The 17929-nt window shown below is 41.9% G+C and overlaps 1 protein-coding gene across 1 annotated transcript; it reads left to right on the forward strand.

Moving 5' to 3' along the window:
• The first annotated feature begins 12787 nt into the window (after positions 1 to 12787).
• On the forward strand, positions 12788 to 17769 carry LOC139372530 (cytochrome P450 20A1-like). Its single transcript, XM_071112266.1, has 13 exons — positions 12788 to 12982; positions 13330 to 13379; positions 13642 to 13808; positions 14285 to 14430; positions 14847 to 15014; positions 15116 to 15194; positions 15339 to 15451; positions 15605 to 15659; positions 15828 to 15948; positions 16239 to 16350; positions 16495 to 16559; positions 16664 to 16753; positions 16945 to 17769. The coding sequence occupies exons 1-13, from the start codon at positions 12911 to 12913 to the stop codon at positions 17093 to 17095; spliced, it is 1389 nt and encodes a 462-aa protein (XP_070968367.1). The 5' UTR covers positions 12788 to 12910; the 3' UTR covers positions 17096 to 17769.
• Positions 17770 to 17929: the final 160 nt, after the last annotated feature.

Here is a 17929-nt window from a genome sequence, read left to right on the forward strand (position 1 = left end):
GGGTGTGTTTTCTATTAGGGAGCTGCCAAAACCAGAGGTCCCAGACGAACCAGGGCCAGACACACTCCTCTACCACCCCTGGACCGAACCTGCCACCTACCACCACTCTGTAAAAAAAATCCCATTCAGGTAATTAATGTTAGAGACTACACAGCTATTGATCAATTAGGCACTGAGACTGGGTTTGATGGTAGGGACAATTTGTGGCTGTCTTATATGAGGTACACAGCTAAAACCCTGAGAAGAAAGGACTGCACTATTTGTAGTCATGCTAGACTTGTTCTGGCTACACACCCATTTGCTATAGGAGAAGGAGAGGGGTGGTTGTGTATTCTGAGAGGTTTTTACCAGGTTCAGCCCAATTCAACCCTCTGTTCCTCTTTGAGCCTTGTGTTTCCTACAGTACCTCCTCATCGGGCCCCTTGGGGTGTTAAGGCATATGGGGGCAATTACAGTTGCATCACGGGTACAGGTAGTGGCATGGACTATGGGAGATTGCCTGAAGCTGATTGCAGCAGTAACATAACCATTTATGCCACTTGGCCAGTTACAGGCCTAAACCAAACTAGTGGTCTGGCTGATGTGTGGTGGATATGTGGACCCAAAAGAGTACTGAGACCCATTCTTAGAGGAGACTGGCAAGGTACGTGTGCTCTGACCAGTTTGATAATTCCACTGACCATTGTTGATGTTACTTCTGAACAGCTGTTGGGTTCTGTATCCAGGGGACCTGAAAACATTCCATCCCATGGGAGACATAGATGTAGTGCTCCATGGACAGAGGATGTAGTTGACATACACACTAACCTGTTGGGAGTGCCAGTGGGGGTTCCTCATGAGTTTCAGGCCTTGGGTAGGAATGATGGACTCTGGCACTTACTACCTATTATAGGTCCAGCCATAGTGGATGCTAGACAGACTGCATGGATCAGTTATATCTACTATAATCAACAGCGTTTTGTGAATTACCCCCGTGATGCACTCACTGGTCTGTCTGAACAGCTTGAGGCCACATCTAGGGTTGCCAGACAGTCTGCAAGATGTTCGGTGAACAATGTTGCACGAATATTCCTAATAACACCACTCCAGATGGTGGTATAGCTAAGGCCTTTAATGGGCTTGGTGCACTATCTGCTGAGATGAGGACCATGGCGGGGGTGGAGGAGTCTGGACTGTTCTTTTGGTTGGGAGCCTGGTTTGGTAAGTACACTGGTATGGTGGTTACTGGATTTCTGACCCTAATTCTTGTATTTTTATTATTGATGTGTTGTGCTGCTTGCATCATACCGTGTTTTAAGAAGTCTGTTACAGATGTGACTCTAACATGTTTAATCCCATTAATGACTACGGATAACCCCAGTTGTAATTGCTCTGCCTGGGATGCTGTCTATCCCATGACTAAATCTACTGCTAGGAAACCATTGTTTTCCAACAAGGTTGCCAGGGCACATTTCACCTGTGTCAAAATGACGGGAGGCGGTACTAATGTGGGACAGGTTCCTGGGAATTGGTGTCTGGATACAATCAACATTGTTGGGAGTTTCAGTCCAATATCCAGAGCAGATGTGAGGTGGTGGTGTGGCAACACTGTCCTGTTTGATAAATTACCCTCCAATACTACTGGAAGCTGTGCACTTGTTACTCTCCTTTTGCCTGTTTCTATCTACCCTACAGAGGCTGGAGACCTCATCCTTAGGGTCCAGAGGGTGAACCCTGAATATTGGAGGGGACGTTCCAGGCGTGCCACCACCCCATCTAGTGGTGATCCGACGTACATAGACGCCATTGGAGTCCCAAGGGGAGTTCCTGACGAGTACAAGTTGGTGGATCAGGTGGCAGCTGGGTTTGAGTCCTCCATTTGTTGGTGGTGCACTGTTAATAAAAATGTGGATAGAATACATTCCAGAATCGCATTGCAGTGGATATGCTACCGGCAGAGAAAGGTGGAGCTTGCACTATGTTTGGTGAACAGTGTTGTATTTTCATCCCTAATAACACAGCCTCCGATGGTAGCTTGACCGTAGCCCTAGAAGGTTTGAGGACTCTTAATGGTAAAATGAAATCTCATTCTGGGATTGATACCTCAATGTGGGACTCCTGGATGAGTGCCTTTGGTAAATATAAAACCCTGGTCTCCTCCATTTTGGTCTCCATTTCGGTGTTCGCGGCCATTTTGGTTCTCTGTGGATGCTGTTGCATTCCATGTATCCGTTCCCTTACCACTAGGGTTATCTCTAGAGCTATTGACCCTTCCCCCCTTTCCCAGATGTTTCCTCTGCTTGCTAATGACCTGCCCGAATTTGAGGATGAGGTTGAGAGTGCCTACTAGGTTTTGTTTTTATTTTCATGAAATGCTATGACTGCTGAAATAAGGGATAATGAGTGACACCCTGGTGGGTGTCAAAAAGGGGGGCTTAAATTTCACACCATTTTCTTTTGTTCTGTTTTTCAATGAGCTGTTGTTCTCTTTTGACATGAGGGTTGTAAGTTCCTAGGTGGCTGGTAGCCAATCTAGTACATAGTGGGATCGAATGGAGAACATGAAGGTATTTTAAACTTTGTAATTGTTAGCCTAGTTTATGTCACATCTCTTAGGAGATGTGAAGAGAGGGAATCACAAAACTTTTCCTTCTGGGAAAAGTTTTCTTTTTGTGTCTGGATCTAGTTAGGTTGTGTCACGTCTCTGGGGAGACGTGAAGAGAGGGATTTGTAAGGAAGTGCTATTTCTTATGCAGGTGACCAGCCTACTGCTATTACATTGCTATAACTGAGACAACGTATTTTCACAGTAAAACATGTTAGGTCCCATACAGGATAGCTCCCACACCCACACACACAGCACACACACATTACACACACTAACTGCCGAGGACACACAGATAAGACATACACCCACACATTGGGAGGAAGAGACAGCCTTGACTTGCAGAAACCAGCGCACACACCTAATCTCCTTTCTAGCCGAACATTGTGTGACTGAGGACAGCGCACACACCTAATCTCCTTTTTAGCTGAACATTGTGTGACAAAGAACAAGACTCAGAGGGATGACGGACGGCCCAACAGGGCCAATCCAAGAAGACTACACCTCAGCCTGAACCAACCCGAAGACCCGATCTTCTAGAATCAACCTACTTTCTGTTCTGTATATGAGACATGTGCACTCTGTTATCTGCGCTTCTTTTCTGCTGGTTCCTTAAGAACCGAATGAAATGGCCCGTATACGTTGTACCAGATATCTTTACTCATAATTAAACTGTCACTTGTCATACAATAGACCACCTTGTCTGAATCGATCCTTGACCGGCTCACCCTCCTACATATCCCATTATCAACACTAGTCACTTTTTTGAAAATGTGTCGCTAGAGGGGTCTGAATACTCGCTAAATATAGAGACAAAGTCGCTAAATTGGCAACACTGTGTCTGGCAGCGAAACAGTTCATTCAGCCACATTTACTGCCTTTAAAAAAACATAGCTGATATAGCTGACTTGCTTTAATCAAATGTGGTTTCTACTGACAATTGAGATGTACAAATTATGGCATAAGGGACAACAAGCAGATAAGATGCAATCCGTAATTTCGATTAATACATTAATGAGTAAGCCAGGACTGATTTAGACAATATAACTATTTATTAAGCACTTTTGAAATGTACATCGACAAAATTCAGAACATGGGCCATCCTTACAGTGTTTTCCCTGTACACCAAGTCAGAATCTTAGGATAAATAAAGGGGGCATATTAGCAGACAATGAAAGCTCTTACAATATTCGATGATTACATTTCTCAAAAACAGGTTATAGGCTACATGTGCACCACCGAGTCAGAACAGTAATTTTAGGCGAAATTAAAAGGTGAAAATATACCAAATTATTAGGGTGAGGCACATGGGCTACTAAAAGCTTACTTCACAACATACCCGTAGTATTACTTTGTTAGCTACAGTGTACATATCTTCCTGGCATATTACATAATTTATGCAGCAGCATATAAGACATTTTTGGACTCACCTTGTTGTGATGTGCTCACTTGAACAGGGAGGTGGCGCGACAGTCCTTTGTGGGCAAATTTTGTCATCAAAGGAAGACAAAGAGGCCTGATTTACAATTCCCAGTTGGATTTGGATGACCATTCAAAACTTATTTTCCCAGTCTGAGCTCGTTTATTCTCAACTTCCTAGTTGCAATGCTTGCAGTTAGCCACTGTCACTGATTCCTTCCAAACCACTTGTTGTTTAATTTGCGATTTCCAACTTGTTGTGTAATGTTTATGTCCAATGGCCGATGAGCACCGATACGTTTTATCTATAATTTCTCTTCATTATTTCTCTTCATAAGACAAGGATTAAAAATAATTTGCCAGTAGATTGTCAACTTCATTCATGATGATTACTGCTAGCTAAGATTTTGAAAGTAAGATGTTGACATGATCAGTCCAATCAAAGCTACTGTACATATAACGTGATTTGACGTCTTTTTATCTGTGGCCAATGACCTTGAGCCTTCTTGGAAGGGCACTACTAATGTAATTCAATGGCAGGAGCCAAAGGGGCTTGAATTCGATGTCTACCGGCGGCAGGTAGCCTAATGTTTAGAGTGTTGGGCCAGTAACCGAAAGGATGTCTATTAAGGTAGCCCCCTGCACCTCTCTGATTCAGAGGGGTTGGGTTAAATGCAGAAGACATGTTTCAGTTGAAGGCATTCAGTTGTACAACTGACTAGGTATTCCCCTTTCCCCTTACTACTTGGTCGTGATGTAGTGTCCCCATGAGTGACAGAACACTGAGCCAATCACGGTGCAATGCATACTATTTTCTGCTACCTTGCCCCACCACCACAGAAAGCACTGAGCTAGGCTGAAACACCTGCATTTTGGAGCTGCCTTACTCAAGAAAACAAGAAAGAGATGTTTGTATGTGGCTTTATTAACTCAATAATATGTTGTTGTTTTTTTACATTGTGTGCAAACTGATTTGTGATTCATACTAATGGTCAAAATAACATGCAAAACAGATTACCAACAACAACAAGACAACCTACATGGAAGAGGTGAGGGCACTCAGAGTGTGGTGTTAGGAAAACAACCTCTCACTCAACGTCAACAAAACAAAGAAGATGATCGTCAACTTCAGGAAAGAGGGAGCACCCCCCTATTCACATCGAACAAAGACGGTGTGGTGAAGAAGGCGCAACAGCGTCTCTTCAACCTCAGGAGGCTGAAGAAATTTGGCTTGTCATCTAAAACCCTGACAAACTTTTAGATGCACAATTGAGAGCATCCTGTCGGGCTGTATCACCACCTGGTACGGCAACTGCACCCCCCTCAACCGCAAGGCTCTCCAGAGGGTGCTGCGGTCTGCACAACGCATCACCAGGGTCAAACTACTTGCCCTCCAAGACACCTAAAGCACCCGATGTCACAGGAAGGCCAAAAATATCAAGGACAACAACCACCTGAGCCACTGCCTGTTCACCCCGCTACCATCCAGAAGGCGAGGTCAGTACAGGTGCATCATAGCTGGGACCGAGAGACTGAAAAACAGCTGTCAAGGCCATCAGACTGTTAAACAGCAATCACTAACTCAGAGAGGCTGCTGACTACATAGAGACTCATATCACTGGCCACTTTAATAAATGGATCACTAGTCACTTTAAACAACATACAGTGCCTTGCGAAAGTATTCGGCCCCCTTGAACTTTGCGACCTTTTGCCACATTTCAGGCTTCAAACATAAAGATATAAAACTGTATTTTTTTGTGAAGAATCAACAACAAGTGGGACACAATCATGAAGAGGAACGACATTTATTGGATATTTCAAACTTTTTTAACAAATCAAAAACTGAAAAATTGGGCGTGCAAAATTATTCAGCCCCTTTACTTTCAGTGCAGCAAACTCTCTCCAGAAGTTCAGTGAGGATCTCTGAATGATCCAATGTTGACCTAAATGACTAATGATGATAAATACAATCCACCTGTGTGTAATCAAGTCTCCGTAGAAATGCACCTGCACTGTGATTGTCTCAGAGGTCCGTTAAAAGCGCAGAGAGCATCATGAAGAACAAGGAACACACCAGGCAGGTCCGAGATACTGTTGTGAAGAAGTTTAAAGCCGGATTTGGATACAAAAAGATTTCCCAAGCTTTAAACATCCCAATGAGCACTGTGCAAGCGATAATATTGAAATGGAAGGAGTATCAGACCACTGCAAATCTACCAAGACCTGGCCGTCCCTCTAAACTTTCAGCTCATACAAGGAGAAGACTGATCAGAGATGCAGCCAAGAGGCCCATGATCACTCTGGATGAACTGCAGAGATCTACAGCTGAGGTGGGAGACTCTGTCCATAGGACAACAATCAGTCGTATATTGCACAAATCTGGCCTTTATGGAAGAGTGGCAAGAAGAAAGCCATTTCTTAAAGATATCCATAAAAAGTGTTGTTTAAAGTTTGCCACAAGCCACCTGGGAGACACACCAAACATGTGGAAGAAGGTGCTCTGGTCAGATGAAACCAAAATTGAACTTTTTGGCAACAATGCAAAACGTTATGTTTAGCGTAAAAGCAACACAGCTGAACACACCATCCCCACTGTCAAACATGGTGGTGGCAGCATCATGGTTTGGGCCTGCTTTTCTTCAGCAGGGACAGGGAAGATGGTTAAAATTGATGGGAAGATGGATGGAGCCAAATACAGGACCATTCTGGAAGAAAACCTGATGGAGTCTGCAAAAGACCTGAGACTGGGACGGAGATTTGTCTTCCAACAAGACAATGATGCAAAACATAAAGCAAAATCTACAATGGAATGGTTCAAAAATAAACATATCCAGGTGTTAGAATGGCCAAGTCAAAGTCCAGACCTGAATCCAATCGAGAATCTGTGGAAAGAACTGAAAACTGCTGTTCACAAATGCTCTCCATCCAACCTCACTGAGCTCGATCTGTTTTGCAAGGAGGAATGGGAAAAAATTTCAGTCTCTCGATGTGCAAAACTGATAGAGACATACCCCAAGCGACTTACAGCTGTAATCGCAGCAAGAGGTGGCGCTACAAAGTATTAACTTAAGGGGGCTGAATAATTTTGCACACCCAATTTTTCAGTTTTTGATTTGTTAAAAAAGTTTGAAATATCCAATAAATGTTGTTCCACTTCATGATTGTGTCCCACTTGTTGTTGATTCTTCACAAAAAAATACAGTTTTATATCTTTATGTTTGAAGCCTGAAATGTGGCAAAAGGTCGCAAAGTTCAAGGGGGCCGAATACTTTCGCAAGGCACTGTATAGTGGATTTATCGGTGGTGACAGTTTCCTAGCCTCAGTGCAGTGGGCAGCTGCGAGGAGGTGCTCTTATTCTCCAGGGACTTTACAGTGTCCTATAACTTTTTTGAGTTTGTGCTACAGAATGCAAATGTATGTTTGAAAAAGCTAGCCTTAGCTTTCCTAACTGCCTGTGTATATTGGTTCCTAACTTCCCTGAAAAGTTGCATATCACGGGGGCTATTCGATGCTAATGCAGTACGCCACAGGATGTTTTTGTGCTGGTCAAGGGCAGTCAGGTCTGGAGTGAACCAAGGGCTATATCTGTTCCTGGTTCAATTTGATTTGAATAGGGCATGCTTATTTAAGATGGTGAGGAAGGCACTTTTAAAGAATAACCAGGCATCCTCTACTGACGGGATGAGGTCAATATCCTTTCAGGATACCCTGTCCAGGTCGATTGCACCTGTGTAATGATCATGCTGTTTAATCAGTTTCTTGATATGACACACCTGTCAGGTGGATGAATTATCTTGCCAAATGAGAAGTGCTCACAAACAGGGATGTAAACAAATTTGTGCACAAAATTAGAGAGAAATAAGCTTTTTGTGCATATGGAACATTTATGGGATCTTTTATTTCAGCTCATGAAACATGGGACCAACACTTTAGTTAGTTAGTATGTGATAGAAATTCATGTGATTTATATGTTTAAAGAAATGGTAAGATAATGACAATGATTTATGTTTACGGTAATGATAAGATAATGACTAAAAATATTCCACCCGGAAACCATATAATTGTATGAAATGTATTACAATCATAAAACTATAATCTGATGTGTGTAGTTTTAGTCAGAATTAGAACAAGGACATTTTGTTCCTTTTTAGTATGTAAGCAGGGTGCAAGTGGGGAAACAAATGATAAGAGGAGCTATTGACAGACAAGTTGTAATACTGTGTTCCTTACAGGACATTCTGTCTCCACCCGTGGAGGGGAGAAACTGTTAGGCTTGCAGAAAATTATGAAACATGTTGCAGATTAAACAATGTATCTGTGTAGTGGAAAAAGACTGACTGTCTGAGCAAGGCGTAGCTTAAGATTTGAACTTGTTTGTATGTGTTATAAAGACTGGGTTTGTATGATGGACTTCAGAGTGCTCTCGTGAATAAATGTTTTGACTAATGTAAGCTGGGAAATCGGTCTGTTTCATTTAACCTTACAAACTCTGGGTTGCAGACTGAGTAGATTAATTGAAGTTTATGAACATTGATAACGAAATTCTCATAACAATATGTTAGTTAGCCATGTTATGAATACAAAGCATCTGCTGTTGACATCACAATACGATTTAAAAACATTAGTTAGCTCCAAAAATGGTTTGTAACTTTGGCTGCATGCTGACAGTGCATTTAGCCATCCTGTGGCTAGCCACACTACAACCTTCATTTTTACCAGGTTCCCATAAGCAATTGTAATGACAGTCCACCACAACATACCAGAGAGTCTCCTGATTAGCAAGGGATAGTCTGTGTTTAACTTAATTGCATATTAAAATCACAGTTTGAGGTCATTGTGAGGGAATTTTGAAAGTTGTTAGGCGAAATTGTTTTTCCTGGGAAAATGTTGTCCGAGGTTGCAATATTAACCAAGGAGGGCAGGGATTAGCGAAGGGTCTCCCTCCGTTTTTTATGTGACCACGTTTTCCAAAAACTCTTAAATATCTGCTCTGAATTAAGATTGAAAGATGTCTGCAGAAGAATGGGGTGTTAGCCACAGTATGACATGACCCCTTGAGTTTGTAAACATCTCTTTTGGTTATTGAAGTGGATTTTCACCCATTAAAATAATAACGGAATGACATTACGCGTCCCTGATCTGAACAACACAGAAATGCATAATTATGTGTGACATGATAGACAACCATATAACGCCACCCCTTGGTATACACAAACTACCTCTGGCTCAGAACTTTTTCTTTCTCAATTTATCGTTTTCCACCTAATCACTACATCTTAGAGAAAACTGAAAAAATATGTCATGGCGTTTATTTGCATGAATGGCCTACAACATATGCTTGTGTAGGACAGGGTTTCGCAAATTCAGTAGTGTGGCCCTTCATGGGTGCACGTTTTGGTTTTTGCCCTAACACTACACAGCTGTTTCAAATAACGAACTCATCATCAAGCTTTGATCATTTGCATCAAAAACATGCACCCAGTGGACAGGTTTCTAATGTTTTAGAGCAGGGGTGTCAAACTCATTCCACCGAGGGCTGGGTGTCTGCGGGTTATTTCCTTTCAATTAAGACCTAGACAACCAGGTGTGGGGAGTTCCTTACTAATTAGTGACCTTAATTCATCAATCAAGTACAAGGGCGCAGCAAAAACCCAGAGACCCTCTGCCCTCTGTGGAATGATTTTGAGACGTGTTTTAGAGGCTACTGAGTCAGAGGAGGCTGGTGGGAGGAGCATTTGGAAGACGGGTATCAAACATATTACATATGTGGAAACCACGTTTGACTCCATTCCATCGATTCCATTCCAGCCATCACAAAGAGCCCATCCTCCTATAGCTCCTATCACCAGCCTCCTCTGCTACTGATGCCACAATAATCATACTTAAACACACCAAGTACTAAGATAGATCTCAGTCTAAGGAGATGCACTTTGTAGTGTTAGAAATTATTTTTGAGTTTAGGACCTGTTATACAGGATGCAATTTAGTAAATATTGAATTTGTACACCATTGGGTTTCACAGGGTTCAGAGGGCTTTTAGCACTTTCAAAAATACACACATCCATTCAACAAACAATTCTGGCACATGGATTCCAGATAAAATGGCTTCTCCCAATGGCTTACTTCCACTTTCCTTATAAAGGCTGGCAGAAACTGCCCAATACCTGAAACAGTGCCACTACTGGTAGATCTCCCATGGTCCCACATGTTACATGAATAAATATGCGATATCCTCTTTTGCCTATTTGAGTATTATTCTACAGACAGGCACTTTTTGCTATTGAATGAGCCCCGCCCCCAAACAAGACCAAAGTTGGTTGGTCTGGACAATATCTGAACCAATCATAGACATCTATGTTTCAGAAGTTTGGACAGTAGAGTGCAGTAAAGTATAGTTCAGTACAATACAATAAAGTACATTATACTGTACTCTATTGTCGTGTACTCAAACATGTGGTTTCCATATGTTTGATAACATTCCATTCATTACAATGAGCCTGTCCTCGTTGAGCTCCTCACACCAGCCTCCTCTGCTGTAGAGGTGGGGAGAGAGAGAGAGAGATGGAGGGGTTGTCCAGACTGTTTTCACACTTACTTTGATCACCTGACAACAGAAAGAGAAAGAAAACAGTTATAAGCTGAACATAACAGTATGCCAGGGGAAGGAAGGACAGTAGCATGTGACCCAACTATGGTTTGTGACTCCTATGATTTCCCATTGTGTCCAAATCAATTGCAGTAATTCTGTTACTGTTTTTTTGCGTAATTCTGTTAACGATTTACAGCCCAGGATTCTTTCTCCTAACTGCTCCTACAGGAAAATAATCCTGCAGATACAGGAAATGTGAATTATTATGTGGATCAGTGGCAACCTGTCATTCAAAATGGGCTTTCCTGTTTTGTATGTTATTTTGGCATATATCAGTTTGCAAACAATGTAATATCATTGAGTTAATAAAGCCGCATACAAATATGGTCTCTTTTTCGTTTTCTTGAGTAAGGCAGTTCCAAAATGCAGGTGTTTCAGCCTAGCTCATTGCCTTCTGTGGTGATGCGGCAAGCCAACAGTAAATATGCAGCGCTGTGCAGTGATTGGCTCAGTGTTCTGTCACTCATGGGGATACTACGTCACCGCCAAGTCTAAGGGTAGAGCTCGAAAATTCAAGCCCCATGGGTGCTGCCATAGAGTTAACATTAGAAGTGCCCATCAAAGAAGGTCATTGGCCACAGATTAAATGGCGTAAAATCACGTTATATCTACAGTAGCTTTGATTGGACTGATCATGTCAACATCATACTTTCTAAATCTTAGCTAGCAGTCATCATCATGAATGAAGTTGACAATCTACTGGTAAATCCTTTTTAATCCTTGTCATATGAAGATAGATAATGAAGAGAAATTATAGATAAAACATATCGGTGCTCACCGGCCATTGGACATAAACATTACACAACCAGTTGGAAACCGGAAATTAAACAATGGGTGGCTTAGAAGGAATGAGTGGCTAACTGCAAGCGTTGCAAAGCAATCATTAGCCTGCTATTCAGTGGAGTGGCTGTGTGGTCCCAAGTCTAAGATTAAGGGTCTATTTTCCTAGTTTAAAATGGTTAACATTCAACATTGCTGTCAATGAAGCACGATTTGTGCTCAAAACAACTTAACTCTGAACTGCAAAATCGGACTTTAGTGAGTTCAAGACAAATGGGAACTCGGGAAAAACAAGCTACGACTGGGAAAATACGTTTTGAACTTTCATCCAACTCGGAATTGTAAATCAGGAACTCTGGTCTCTTTCTAGAGCTACGACCTGAAGATCACCGACGGTATCATGATTCAACCTTTGAGAATGCTTTGATGACAAAGTTTCATGACAAAATTTGCCCACGAAGGACCTTCCTGTTCAAGTGAGCACAGCACAACAAGGTGAGTTCAAAAATGAATTGTATGCAAATGCATAAATGATGTAATATGCCAGGGAGATATGTATACTGTAGCTAAGAAAGTAATACTAAGTGTATGTTGTGTAGTAAGCTGTTAGTAGCCTACCCTAATTTGTTGTCTATTTTCACCTCTTAATTTCACTTACTGTTCTGACTTGGTGGTGCACATGCAGCCTATAACCTGTTTTTGAGAAATGTATTGTCTGCTTATATGCCTCCTTTATTTATCCTGCAGTTCTGACTTGAAGTACAGGGAGAACACTGTAAGAACGGCCCATGTTTTGAATTATGTCGCTGTACATTTCCCAAAGTGCTGAACAAATAGTTTTGACTAAAACATTTTTTGCCCCACTGAGATTTATATGCTAAAATCGTTAATGAGCATTTTTGTAGGGGTTGATTATTTTAGTTTTTTATTGTAAGGGAAAATCAAGTCGGAAATTTCAAAGTGGAAAAAGTACAAAGTTCAGAAGCCTTTTAAAACCTAGAATACACTACAAGTGTTCTCTTGCAACAGGGTGATGAAATTAAGATACTCAAACTGTTCTCCTCTATCTGCTCTCGGATTTATGATCTACTGACACTTTTGTCATTGCCAGAATATAAGTGTGTTGTTCGAATTTTTGGAAAATGGACCATTGCTTCCCCTCTTGCCTAGGTCTAAGTAGACCTGGCTAGGACCAATCACTAAATTATCTGGATAGGTGAAAATGAATTGATTTTACCAATTGTGCTATGCCAGATCAAGTAGTTTGTAACATTTTGTAGTTAGATTGTATCTGCTTCTGTACATTCTGATTTATCCATGCGCTCTGAGATGCATTGCTCTGGCCTCACTGACTGTGTGCAGGTTTTGCAGTAGAACACGGAGTTATGATGCTACCGTAGACGTGGTAGCTATACCGAATGTATAGTATCGCTTTAGCTACCTGTCTAAACGTTTTTTTTTAGTAACACCAGCAAACATGCTGGACTTTGCGATATTTGCAGTGACTTTTGTCATCATTCTGGTCGGCGCAGTCCTCTATTTGTATCCAGTAAGTCAATGCCTGTGCTTATATTAGCCAATATTTGCAACATCGTATATCCACCCATGTCATTACTAGCTAACGTTACTTGTAAAGCTGCTAACTTTGTGCAGTTTTACAGTGACATGACAGTTAAAAAAAATCCCTGGACATTTTATGCATCTACCTTTAGCACCCAAATGTTTCAGCAGTTTAAGTGAATTGTGGAGTGGACAAATATTTTTTTCAAAGCTCAAGTTTTTAGAGGTTACTGCCATAGAGTTAGAATATGTAAACTGCACAGAATTTCTTGTCATGTTTAATTTATGACTCTCTTGAAACTGAAAGTAACATGCTTGATTCATTTTTTTATCAAGTCATCAAGAAGTGCTTCTGGTATACCAGGTCTCAACCCTACCGAAGAGAAGTGAGTAGACTATGACCAAATATGTTTTACAACTTTCTAAGTACTTTCTCTCTTTAGCACTCCACACTTGATCTCAGCCCATATTTATAAGCGTCACTGTAGGAGTACTGATCCAGGATCAGATCCTCCCTGTCTATTCATCTCCATATAAAAGGCTAAACTGATCCTGGATCAGCACTCATACACTGAGAAGTTTTCTGAATACGGGCCCTGGCCTGACCTAGGTTCCTATTGGTTTATTTGTCTCATTCTCTTAATCTAGGGATGGAAATCTGCAAGACATAGTGAACCGAGGCAGTCTGCATGAGTTCCTGGCTAGTCTACATGGACAGTTTGGTCCCGTGGCATCCTTCTGGTTTGGAGGACGCCCTGTGGTCAGCTTGGGTTCAGTGGACCAGCTACGGCAGCACATCAACCCCAACAGGACTAGTGAGTACTGGGGAGGGAGGGAAACTATTGGGAGGAAAGGGAAACAGGTGCTCTGTCCCTACTAACATCAAATCAACGTTTATTTGTCACGTGCGCCGAATACAACAGTGAAATGCTTACTTAAGGCTCTAGCCAATAGTGCAAAAAAGGTATTAGGTGAACAATGGGTAAGTAAAGAAATAAAAACAACAGTAAAAAGACAGTGAAAAACAGTAGCGAGGCTATATACAGTAGCAAGACTATACAAGTAGCGAGGCTATATACAGTAGCAAGACTATACAAGTAGCGAGGCTACATACAGACACCGGTTAGTCGGGCCACTTAAAATTCATGCTTAAAAGATTGCACCATTCTAAGTAGAATGTGGGTATAGATAGACATTGTAACAGATTCAGGTGATTTCCGTTATACATGTACAGTGTTGTTTTGAAATAAAGAAACAGTAACACTGTGACATCTTCTATCCTTACTTGTAGCGGACTCATTTGAGACAATGCTGAAGTCGTTGCTAGGTTACCAGTCAGGAACGGGTGGAGGGGCCACAGAGGCTGTAATGAGGAAGAAGTTGTATGAGAGTGCCGTCAACAACACCCTGGAGAAAAACTTTCCAATGCTGCTGAAGGTTTGCCTCTTACACAATGGCTCATTTGGCAGTTTTTAATATTTGGCTGTAGCATTCTGCAATACTTTCTTCTGTTTTTGTGTATCCATTAGTATTTGTTTACTCCAAAAGCTTGTTGTGCTCACTTCCCTGGAATGTTATAGTTCGGTAGCCTAGTGGTTAGAGCGTTGGGCCAGTAACCGGAAGGTTGCTGGATCGAATCACTGAGCTGATAAGGTAAAAATATGTTGTTCTGCCCCTGAGCAAGGCACTTAACCCACTGTTCCCCGGGCGCCGTGGACGTCGATTAAGGCAGCCCCCTTCGACTCTCTGATTCAGAGGGGTTGGGTTAAATGCAGTTGGACAACTGACTAAGTATCCCCTTTTCCCATTGACACACGCTCTCTATGTCTCCCTCCCCCTTTGTCCTGTTCTAGCTGGTGGACGAGTTAGTGGGGAAGTGGCAGTCTTTCCCTAAGGACCAGCACACACCCCTCTGTGCCCATCTGCTAGGATTGGCCATGAAGGCTGTCACTCAACTCGCTCTGGGTGACCGTTTCCGGAATGATGCTGAAGTCATCGGCTTCCGAAAGAACCATGAGGCAGTGAGTGAGCAGTCACATTTAAAGTCACCGTTTCTGGTGAAAAGATGCCCATTACGACCGGTGTTTGCAGATTTTCACAGATAATTCCCTTTACTTGTCAGATCTGGTCGGAGATCGGAAAAGGCTATTTGGACGGTTCCATGGAGAAGAGCTCCATCAGAAAGGAGCACTATGAGAGCGGTGAGTGAGAACTAGTTCACTTCTATGGATCATATGTGTTACTTGTACATCTCAGCATACACTTCCTTATAGAATGTATCTGAAATAGAAAAGAGATGTGTATACATTTTCTGTCCTCATGCTAAGTACGTTGTTTGTTTACAGCGCTGGCAGAAATGGAAACAGTGCTGATGTCTGTGGCTAAAGACAGGAAAGGACAAAGGAGCCAGACAGCGTTTGTAGACACTCTTCTCCAGTCCAACCTCACAGAGAGACAGGTGATGCACAGATTCTTTGATTATAAGGAGAACAGGCTCATTGAGGCAGAGCATAGAGCCTCCTGTTGCTGTTACTCACGTGTAGAGGAAAATAAAACTTCCTTCCTGCTTTTGTTTTAATGAACGCTTGTTTTCATTGTTTCTCTTTTGTAGGTGATGGAGGACAGCATGGTATTCACACTGGCAGGTTGTGTCATCACAGCTAATTGTGAGTACTAGTAATAAATAGATTATGCCTATCTACATCAGAACTTGCGGCTTTTATGGTGTAGCCAATCGTCAAGAGAATAAAATCATACATTTGGTTAGTATTCTGCCAGAAAATCTCTCTCACAAAGTGTTGATGTTTCTCTTTGTGGTTGTAATATTTTCCAAGTGTGCATCTGGGCAGTACACTTCCTGTCCACATCAGAGGAAGTTCAGGAGAAGCTGCATCAGGAGCTGGAGGATGTTCTGGGCTCTGAGCCTGTTTCTCTGGATAAGATCCCACAGCTCAGGTGACCTCTGACAGCCAAATAACATAAACAATGTGATGCAGTGTAACAGAGGTGTTTCAGATCCACTCTTGCATGACGTGTACCTTATATGAGACCTGAAGACTGGTGTAGCTTCCTGAGCTAAGGCCTAAGCTAACAGGGGCTAATAGCCTTGTGGCCCACATGACACCTGGGTTCGAACCCTGGTCGGTCACAGCAAAAGGGGCAGGTATCCTCATGGTAGCATGTCTTCAAGGTATGTTTATAGATACATTTTATCATGCTTATCAAATGCATCTTCTATACTATAGGTATTTTCAGCAGGTTTTGAACGAGACTGTACGGACAGCCAAACTGACGCCCATCGCAGCCCGGCTCCAGGAAAATGAAGGGAAAGTCGATCAGCACATTATTCCTAAAGAGGTATCTTATTCTCTACTAACCAACTTAGTCAATTTATTATCCACATCTCATTATCACAATCACCAAGTGCTTATAGATTTAAAATGATTTTTTTTTTTTTTAAGTGAATACTTAAAACACTTTATTCCTATGTTTTTTTTTTAGACACTGGTGATCTATGCCCTTGGGGTAGTCCTACAGGATGCAGACACCTGGAGCCGTCCCTACAAGTCTGTTCATATGTATTTTCTTTTGAACCTTTTGTCACCTAAAGAGGCATTTTTTGCTGGATTTTTTGGTACCAAGTTTGAATTCCTGCACTTTGTACATCCAGGTTTGACCCAGACCGATTCACAGAAGATTCAGCCAGGAAAAGCTTCTCTCTGCTTGGATTCTCAGGGAACCAGGCCTGTCCTGAGCTGAGGTAACGGGGATGGGAAAGGATAGTGGCGTGCACTTGAGATTAACCAAGGGGCTAGGGCATTTACTAGTTGTAATTGCACAGGAGCAACTTGTTATACAGTTTTACCATATTTCTTCTACAATATCAAATGAAAGGAAATGGAGGGAGTGTCACTACCAGGCTTTTTATACCACCATTTCGCCACATTTCAGGTTTGCGTACACAGTGGCCACTGTTGTCCTCAGCACTGTAGTGCGCCAACTGAAGCTGCATCAGGTGAAGGGACAGGTGGTAGAGGCCAGATCTGAGCTTGTGTCCACACCTAAAGATGACACATGGATCACTGTGAGCAGAAGAAGCTAACTAACAGTGGACATTTGTCTCAAACTCCATCTGTGGAAGAGGAACTGTGTTAATTGGGAATGTACTTGTCAGTTAGCTTAGATTCTAGACCGAGTGGAACTGTTTAAAAAGCTGTAAACATGAGCTTAGTAGGGCTACTTGTCAGTCAGCTCTTGAACATGGTTTTGATTAGCTAAAGTCATTGCCAATGGTGACTCGGTTATTTGAGCTACCACCTGAAGTAGCATTTTGTCCCCCCCATTTCAATATGAGGATCAGTAGTTATCTTTTCAAGCTACATGATCATTTATGTATTGTCTTAAACCTTGCCTTAAACCAAATGCTGCACAAGTGATGGCTATTTTATCTCCACTCTTGGACTCCCCACAACATTCCAGCTGAACTGCCTTCCAAAACACGTGGTCCCAACTCCCCCAGATGCATGACATTTTAGACAGTTAATTTTTTAATAAAGTTTACACTAATCGTGTGTTAGGATAGGAATATAATATTTTGCACATTTGTTGCAGCCCCTCTGTTGTGAGCATATCCTGCCACTGTCAAGACATCTAGGCTGTTAATGTCAAAAAGTGCTCACTTTGTATCTGCAGTGTCTCTGTTTCAATTCCCAGCCCTGTTTCCACTGTATCGCTACATTAGCTTTAATTGTTTAAAATAAAAAATAATATTCGTAACTTCAGGATTTATTAACAGCCTTTTTCCAGGTGGTATTGTTTCCTTTCAAAACAGACTCTTGGGGTTTGTAATCATTTACATCAGTCACAATGTGAATTGGAAAGGAATGGATAGAGCAAAGATCTAGGTATCATATCCACTTAAATTTGTCACAGATTG

This window comes from Oncorhynchus clarkii, chromosome 18 (assembly GCF_045791955.1).
Source record: "Oncorhynchus clarkii lewisi isolate Uvic-CL-2024 chromosome 18, UVic_Ocla_1.0, whole genome shotgun sequence".
In the NCBI taxonomy this organism is placed as follows: domain Eukaryota; kingdom Metazoa; phylum Chordata; class Actinopteri; order Salmoniformes; family Salmonidae; genus Oncorhynchus; species Oncorhynchus clarkii.